Source organism: Eriocheir sinensis, chromosome 16, assembly GCF_024679095.1.
Source record: "Eriocheir sinensis breed Jianghai 21 chromosome 16, ASM2467909v1, whole genome shotgun sequence".
NCBI classification, from domain to species: domain Eukaryota; kingdom Metazoa; phylum Arthropoda; class Malacostraca; order Decapoda; family Varunidae; genus Eriocheir; species Eriocheir sinensis.
In genome coordinates, this window is record NC_066524.1 from 19,254,874 (window position 1) to 19,263,512 (window position 8,639).

An 8,639-nucleotide genomic window follows, 5' to 3' on the forward strand; every position below is an offset into this window, starting at 1 on the left:
CTCTGTTGTGTTTTGAAGTGTGGTGTGTTGCGTGGCGTTGCCGTGTTGGGAACTGGTTTGTTTGTTTGTATTGTTTTTTTGTCTTGGTTCTCATGTATCCTCTTGTTGCTGTGTGTTCCGTAGTGTCTTTGTTTACGTTTTTCTTTTTATATCTTTTTCTTTGTGTCATTGACTGTTAGCTTTCCTTTGTCTTTCTGTGGGTTCACAGTTACTTTTCCACTCCATATACTTCTTTAAATAACACTTGTTTCAGCCCTTTCTGTAAATTCCAAACTATAATCAAAACAAACCTTATACACATTAAATATTTGGAGTCTATTTTGTAAGGCAGCTTTTCCTTTGGGTATTCCTTTAGTTAACTTCATTTTTCATGCTTCCACAATTTTTTTTTACCATATACATATACCTTTTTTTCAAATTAACATTTTCAAACCTTTTTATAAATTTCAGACTATAACCAAAACAAAACGCAGCAACTCATCATTTTGCGGTCTGTCCTGTAAAGTGGTATTTCCTTCTTGTATATTTACCTTTTTTCAACTTAACAACACAGACCTTTATTTACATTTCAGACTATAATCAAAACAAAACTCAATAACTCATCATTTTGGGGTCTATTTTGTAAGGTATCCCTCTTGCACACGGAACTTAAACAACCCGGTCTCACAGCTCTCCTAAATTTATCGACCCCTTCCTCGCCGTTCATTCTAAATCTCAGGTGTTCGGGCGAGGAGTCACAAGGCGTAGGTGGCACTCGGTTTGCTGCTTGGCTGGCACTGTTTCCCATTTGGCATTAGTCTCTTGGCATTGGCGGGACCCTCATGCACGTGCTAACCCCCCCCCCTCCCCTCCCCTCCGCCGCGTCACCTTCATTCCTTAACATGTCACAAGGTTAGCTCATATCAGTCGTTTCTTTCATCAAAATTGCGCCACACTTAGATCACATGATGTTACCTGTAGTTTTTTTTGTTGGGGTTTTCTACAGGTGAGGTTTTAACTATATGGTCTCGTTCTCAGTCAGGTCTTTAGTGCTCGAAGTCGGTTTCTAGTGCTTTAATTCGGTTTCTAATGCTATAATTCGGTTTCTAGTGCTATAATCCGTTCTCTAGTGCTTTAATTGGATTTCTAGTGCTATAATCCGGTTTCTAGTGCTATAATTTAGCTTCTAGAGCTATAATTCGGTTTCTAGTGCTATAATCCGGTTTCTAGTGCTATAATCCGGTTTCTAGTGCTATGGTTCGGTTTCTAGTGCTATAATCCGGTTTCTAGTGCTATAATCCGGTTTCTAGTGCTATAATCCGGTTTCTAGTGCTATAATCCCATTTCTAGTGCTATGATTCGGTTTATAGTGCTATAATCCGGTTTCTAGTGCCATAATCCAGTTTCTAGTGCTGTAATTCGGTTTCTAGTGCTATAATCTGGTTTCTAGTGCTATATTTCGGTTTCTAATGCTATAATCCGGTTTCTAGTGCTATAATCCGGTTTCTAGTGCTATAATCCGGTTCCTAGTGCTATAATATGGTTTCTAGTGATTTAATCTTTCCTCTGGTGCTGTAATCTGTCATATTTATATCAGGATAGAATCAGCATCCATTCAACCCCGACCTCATTCCCATTCGCAATCTTCGTGTGGTTTCTTATCACTTCTCACGAAAGAGATGAATGATAACCTCAATGCGGCAGACTTATTCCTGCTAATCCTTCTCCTTTTCCTCCTCACTTATCTTCTTATGGCTATCTTCCTTTCCTCCCTCTAACTAACCTATCTTCCATTCTTCCTAATCATCTATTCTCTCTCTACTCCTCTTTCTCATTCACCTACATCTCCACCCGAAATTGACCTCCCTTTTGGCCACTCTTTACTTCTGTCTGTTGTGGGAGCGGTGAGTTGCGGGCTTTTTTTTCTACGCTCTTTTTGTTGCCCTTGAGCCGTCTCCTTTGTTGTAAAAAAAGAAAAAAATCTTCCCTTCCTCTTGGTCATCTGCCTACCCTCCTTTCCTTCTCCTCCTCAGTATCTTCTCTTCCTCATCCTCACCTCCCTATCTTCCCTTCCTCTTCCTCCTCCTCCTCCTCACTATCTTCCCTTCCTCCCTCTCACCTAATTATCTTCTCTTCCTCACCTTACCTCTTCTCTCTTCCTCCTCCTCCTTCATTCTCCACCTATTCCATCGCCCTCCTTTCTCCTCCCCTATTCCTCACGGTCGCACATTCCAAAAAAGGAGTTACCCCCCCCCCCCCCACCACCACACTCACCCACCAACACACTCACCCAGCAACCCACTACCTACATTTTCTCAGGTTGTTCACCCCGGCTACCGAACACTCTCGCCTTGCCCTTCAAAGTCTCGCAACACTCCATTCGGCTTGTGTTTCTTGTTGCCAAGCTTCGATTTCGCCTCTTCCGTCCCGCTTCGTTTCCCTTTCCTCAGAGCTACCCTTGCGACTTTTTTTGTTGTTGTTATTGTTTTTTTTGTTTTGTTTCCTGGTTGGACGGACGCAGTGGATATCTCTCTCTCTCTCTCTCTCTCTCTCTCTCTCTCTCTCTCTCTCTCTCTCTCTCTCTCTCTCTCTCTCTCTCTCTCTCTCTCTGTTTTTCATATTTGTATTTCTTTTTATTCATCTTATCTCAATTATTTTTTTCATCATTCTCTCTCTTCCTCTTTTTATCTCATTCACTCGCCTCTCTCTCTCTCTCTCTCTCTCTCTCTCTCTCTCTCTCTCTCTCTCTCTCTCTCTCTCTCTCTCTCTCTCTCTCTCTCTCTCTCTCTCTCTCTCTCCTTATCTTGACCATCCCATCCCATTCCCCCCATCTCTCTCTCTCTCTCTCTCTCTCTCTCTCTCTCTCTCTCTCTCTCTCTCTCTTCAATATGTTCAAATACAACCGCTTACAATCACCAAAACAACTTGCAGTAGGCCATCTTTTCCGTCTCGTTTCTCAAGTATTCTATTTAGACACAGCAAGTCGAGTAACACAACTTATGAAAACCACTGCAGCACCGTCACTCTTTCCCTAGTATATCAGTCACAAGAAAGAGCGCAATGGCACCGCTTCAGCACAATCACATCACCGCTGCAGCATCACCACGACCTATAACACCTCAGTAGCCACCTATAAGGACAACGCCCCCGCCACTATTACCATTCTTTTCTTTTATTCTTTTATCTACATGGCACGGGTTCTAAGTTTCTTGCCCTCCTGCCTCTCTCACTGTCCCGGCCACACTGCTCCAGCCAATACGATAGCACCACCACCGCCGCGTCTGTGTGCATGTACGTGTGTGTGTGTGTGCGTGTGTGTGTGCCCCTTCCAAGGTCAGCAGTTGCCACGCCTGGGAGTTTTCCTCAGCCACATACTTCTGTGGGGATAAGAGAGGGTGAAGCAATCAGATGAAACTTAAGACTGGCACCTTCTCGCCTTCTCCCTTCCCTCTGTCGCTTCCCTCCTTCCTCGTCCCTTCTCTTTTCTCACATGTCTTCTTCTTTTTCGTGGGAGTAATCAGAATGTGAAGTATGCTGTTTCTAGTGTGTGATCTGTGTTGCCTGTGAAATGATGCTTACTTGAGGTTTGTTTTGGTGTCTGGGTTTGTTTGCATGCAGGAAACGTTACGTTGGGGACTCTGTATTTGGTGTTAGAATGCAGCGGCTGTCCTCACTTTTTTCATATTGTATTGCTGTAGTTGTTTGTTATTTACTTGCCGTCTAGTGTTGTTTGTTTGATTGCTGTGATTCTTGTTTGACTTATTTTGGGATATTCTAATTTGTTTGTGTGTGTGTGTGTGTGTGTAGTGATTTCCTGTACGCAGCTACTGACCTCATCTCTTTCATATTGTTTTGTTGTCGTTATTCATTATTTACTTGCTGTCTTGGGTTGTTTATGTACAGTCGTTGTGATTCAGACCTTACTAATTTACTTGGGATATTCTTTTTTTCTGTTTGTCCGTGTATGTGTGTAGCACTGTCCTGCCAGCGTCTTTTGTACCTGTTTTTTTTTTTTTTTCATGTCTTGGCCTATTGCGCCGGTAGGCTTCTTCCCGGTGGATCCTGGATTCATGATGGTCGGTCCAAGGCTTCTTCCTGGTGGGGCCTGATGGTCGGCCCAGCCCGTTCTGGCGCAGGCGAGTGTTTATAGTGGCGCCATCTTGCGTTGGCTCATGCTGCCCTCCCGGAGCTCATCTTTAATCCTAGAATCTAGAGTCCGGGTTGATAGGTGGTCTTCTGGACAGCATGTGGGTAGTTTTAAGCCACTCGGCGGCGGCTGAAAAATCCCAGCTTGGTGGCACCGGTCGGGGATTGAACTCCTCCTGAACGCGGGGCCGTCTCGCTATCCGTTCAGCCACCGCCTCCCTTAGGTTAAGGTAATAAGGTCATGGTTGTGGTGTGGTATGGTGTAAGTGGTGGTGTGGTGGTAGTTCCTTACTCCAGAGCAAAGAAGACGAAGTTGCGAACATATAGGAGGAAGAAGAGAAGAAAGAAGAGGAGGGGGAGGAGGAGGAGGAGGAGGAGGAGGAGTTGAAGGAAGGAGAGGAGGAGATGGAGGAATAATAGGAAGATGAAGAAGAAGAGGAGGAGGAAAAGAAGGAGAAAGAGAAGGAGGCACGTTGATTCACCTATGACAGTGTCGGGAATGACAGAAGAGGAGGAGGAGCTACAGGAAGAATGAGAGTAGCAGGAAGAGGAGGAAGAGGAGGAGGAGGCCCATTAACTCACCTTGCCGGTCCTTTATAAATATCAAACGGGAGAAAATAAATCGTTAACCACCTTAATTTCCTATATACTTATTTGTAACCTCCATCTTTCTCTGTAATTTTCCAGTATTATCTTCCTTATCAACAATCAACAATATTATCTCACTCTTCATCCTTAAAGTGGATATTAACTGTTATATAAATGCATTAATCATCCCATGTAGTACCCTTTATATCATACTTAGGGTGACGTGGTTATCATTTTATCTTCGTACCCTCGCAACGTTTTCTTCTTAGTTTGCTTCTTTACAATCTTGCGTTGGTATTTCCAGTATATATTTGATCGTACTTATTCTCACTCGCATCATTCTTATCCTCTTCTCAATCTTTTCTTCATCTTCTTCCTTCCAGTCCCCTTCCTCTTCCTCCCCTTCTCCGTTTCCCCTTTCATCCCCAGCTTCCTTTATTAATTCGTATTCACCCTCGCACCATTATTATTTTCTTTTCGTCCTTTTTCTGGTGGACGATGGAAAAGGGAAGTGCTAACAGGATATATACCAGGAAGAAAAGGTTAGATAAGTACATGGATAGGGCGGATAGGTGGGGTTAGGTGGCAGCCAGGCCAGCACTCTCAGATGCTTTTGACTCTCACACCAACTATATCTAAAGCTAGGTCGCAGAGGAGGTTAGGCGGGTTCTCATGAGTGTTTTCCCATGTTCATAGTTCAGAAACCTTTTCAAACGATCACCAGGCTCATAACACTACCCATGGAAAGACCCACAACCTCTACGAAAGCCATGTCGAATGTGTGTGTGTGTGAGCCTTAGAAATGTCTGAACGTATGTAAGTCTACTGGCCTCTTGCTGACTCCTTATCTTCTTATGCTCTTATGCCACTTGGACAAATAATTAGTTCATGTATATCCGATTCAGCTTTTATTGGTTGGTATATATTTCAACAGGGGAATGATTTGTCGCTGGGCACGTCCCCTTCTTATCTTGCTCCTCTCCATTTGTCACGTTTCTTCTGCTCTCTCTCTCTTTAAAAGTACAATCACCATTCATCACTAATTTCGTTTATGTAGTCTGGGAGTCTTCTTTTTCTTCCCCACTTCTTCTTTCCTTCCTTTTCGAATTCCTTTTTATTATCTCCTGCTTCTCCGTACTTTCATGTGTTGTGTGTGTGTGTGTTGTGTTGTGTTGTGGTTGTGGTTTTGGTGGGAGTAATCTTCCTTCCTCCTAATAAGCCTTACAAGTCAGGCGAGTTCTTAATATCTCTTTACTTAAAATATTCTTCATTCAACTCACAGCATCACTTCTATTTAAAGCTTATCTTCTATCCACACGGCTTATCTCACATCATCATATCCATTTTTTTTACGTGCCGCCCAAAGCACTGGTAGGGTTCGGCTCCATCTCGTCTGTGGGTCAGGCGAATTTAATTTTAAGTGTGGCTGCCGGGGTATATGACTCTTACTTGGCCCATGCTGCCCCCCGGTGCTCCTCTTGGCCGAAGTCGCTTACTCTTCCTTTTCTTCCTCTTCCTTCTGGTTATCTCTCCTTTCCTGTACCTCTTCTCCCAAACATCACATCTCATTCTCTTCTTTCTCACAGGTTTGGGCGCCCTTCCTCCATTCGCTCCTTGTCCCATCTCGTCGCCCGTCCCATCAACGCCCAAAGGAGGACGCTGCATCCTAACATCCCAGCCGCGAACCAGAGGCTGATGGGGTAGCTTCCTGAGGCGTCCCTGATTATACCTGAGGAGAGAGAACGGGCAGGTGAAGGTACAAGTGAATGATATGTGTTGTGGTTGTGGTGGTGGTATTGGCTGTGTTTAGCGCACTCTTTGGTTGTGGAGGTGTGCAGGGTTAGGTTAAGGTAATAAGGTCATTGTGGTGGTGTGGTATGGTGTAAGTCGTGGTGTGGTGGTAGTTCCTTACTCCAGAGCAAAGAAGACGAAGTTGCGAACATATAGGAGGAAGAAGAGAAGAAAGAAGAGGAGGAGGAGTTGAAGGAAGAAGAGGAGGAGGAAGAGGAGGAGATGGAGGAATAATAGGAAGATGAAGAAGAGGAGGAGGAAAAGAAGGAGAAAGAGAAGGAGGCACGTTGATTCACCTATGACAGTGTCGGGGATGACAGAAGAGGAGGAGGAGCTACAGGAAGAATGAGAGTAGCAGGAAGAGGAGGAGGAGGAGGAGGAGGAGGAGGCCTATTAACTCACCTATAACAGTGCCCAAGGAGAGGACGGTAATTGCACTTATGAGGGAGGTTGTGCCAAAGAGCGGCGCCAGACGGTCGATGCCCATCACGTCGATCATTACCAGGGTGTTGAGGCCCGCGATGGTGCCCAGGCCTGCCCCGTAGCCCAAGCTGACGGCGAGCAGCCACCCTTGCGACCCCACCAGCGGGAACACTGAGGGAGGGGCACAGGGAGGGAGGAACCATGAGAACTTGAGAGCAGAGTATGAAGAGGTCTCCAAAGAAGTTTCAGTTTATGCGTACGTTAATCCTACCATTGGAATAGAAGAACAAGAAGACGCAAGAACAGTAGTAGTATGTCCGATTTAAAGAATAATTTAGAGAACAAGGCTGTGTTAGTGTGTGGCTCACCGGCAGTAGAGGTGGCCATGATGACGAGCCCGGCGACGAAGAATACCTTGACTTTGAAGAACGGCAGGTCGGTGAGGGCGGAGGCAAGGGTGCGGACGACGAGACTGGACACGCCTAGACTGGAGAGGCACCACGCTGAGAAGTCAAGGGAGAAGCCAGCGTCCTGCAAGGCGAACGGCACCATCATCAAGAAGTTTAGGGTGCTGCTGATCGCCAGGGCCCAGGCCACGGTGATGATGACCGCGCGCCGGGACCGAAGGATGCTCAGGTCTGACATCGTTGACTTGGCAACCCGCACGAAGATCGACGGTTTGGGGGACGAGGTCGAGGTCGTGGTTTGTGGCTTTGGCGGAGGCTTCGTGTCCTGGTCGCTCTCCGTCGTGGCCTTCGCCCGGGATGGCTTCATGTGCCTCTCTACGGGGTGGAAGGTGGTGGCGGCGAGGCAGGAGTGGAACATGAGGCCGCTGAAGATGAGGGTGGCGCCGCGGTCTGCGAAGGTCTCTTGGAGTACCCTGAGGAAGGGCGGCACAGCGATCTGCCCGAGGCCCGAGCCGAAACCCATGATGGCGTTGGCCACGCCCCGCCGCCTCGTAAAGTAGCTCGGCACCACGACGTAGCACAGGGGGGTGATGATGCCGCCGCCGACCCCTGGAAACAAACAAACAAACAAACAAACATGACATTGAGGAGCAAACCCGTGGCCATCAGGAAAAAGCAAAGATTGTGACTCGAGCTCAGCAAACTGCAATCTGTCAGATCACAGTTTGCTGAGCTCGAGTCACAAAAAGCAAAGATTGTGTGAGACTCGAGCTCAGCAAACTGCGATCTGCCAGACTTCTTAGAACAAACTAGCTGAGCTTGTGAAGAATTGGTTTGCAGATTGTATTTGTAATAAAGAGGAAGCGAATCTGTGAGTCAGCTCAGACCAAAGAATCAAACTACCGACCCGAGCAAACTAAGATCTGGAAGACTCAATGGAAAAGATGCAACATGATAAATAAACAGGAAAAAATGTTATAAAATATGCTGCATCACGTGGCGGCCATTCTTCCTACCGCCGAGAATGGAGAAGGAGAAGAAGAAAAACTCCGGCGAAGGCGCGAAAGCCGTGATGCCGAAGCCCAGGGAGGCGAGGAAGGTGCCGGTGATCGCGACCTTCCGCCAGCCGAACTCCTGCGAGAGAGGCCGCACGAAGAGGCCGATGGTGTTGAAGAGGAAGTTCTGGGTGTTGAAGATCCAGGCGGTGGTGGTGGAGGAGGTGCCGGAGAGGAGGAGGTAGCGGGAGAAGAGCACGCCGAAGCAGTAACTCATGACGGGGATAAGGGTCTGGCCGAGAGAGAGAGA

General features: G+C 46.5%; 2 protein-coding genes across 2 annotated transcripts in view; one reads left to right on the top strand and one right to left on the bottom strand.

The window, feature by feature from the left end:
* Positions 1-6,293: 6,293 nt before the first annotated feature.
* The window catches only part of LOC126999172 (monocarboxylate transporter 12-like), a 3,866-nt gene continuing 1,520 nt past the window's right edge, over positions 6,294-8,639 (bottom strand). Inside the window, exons 3-6 of the mRNA XM_050861500.1 lie at positions 8,351-8,621; positions 7,296-7,943; positions 6,907-7,098; positions 6,294-6,442 (exon numbers count right to left, since the gene is read on the bottom strand). Coding sequence (XP_050717457.1) covers positions 6,294-6,442; positions 6,907-7,098; positions 7,296-7,943; positions 8,351-8,621 — 1,260 coding nt within the window. The remainder of the gene's footprint in view (positions 6,443-6,906; positions 7,099-7,295; positions 7,944-8,350; positions 8,622-8,639) is intronic.
* LOC126999495 (monocarboxylate transporter 5-like) overlaps positions 6,332-8,639 on the top strand; it is a 12,364-nt gene continuing 10,056 nt past the window's right edge. Inside the window, exon 1 of the mRNA XM_050862141.1 lies at positions 6,332-6,469. The gene's annotated coding sequence lies outside the window, so the exon portion shown is untranslated. The remainder of the gene's footprint in view (positions 6,470-8,639) is intronic.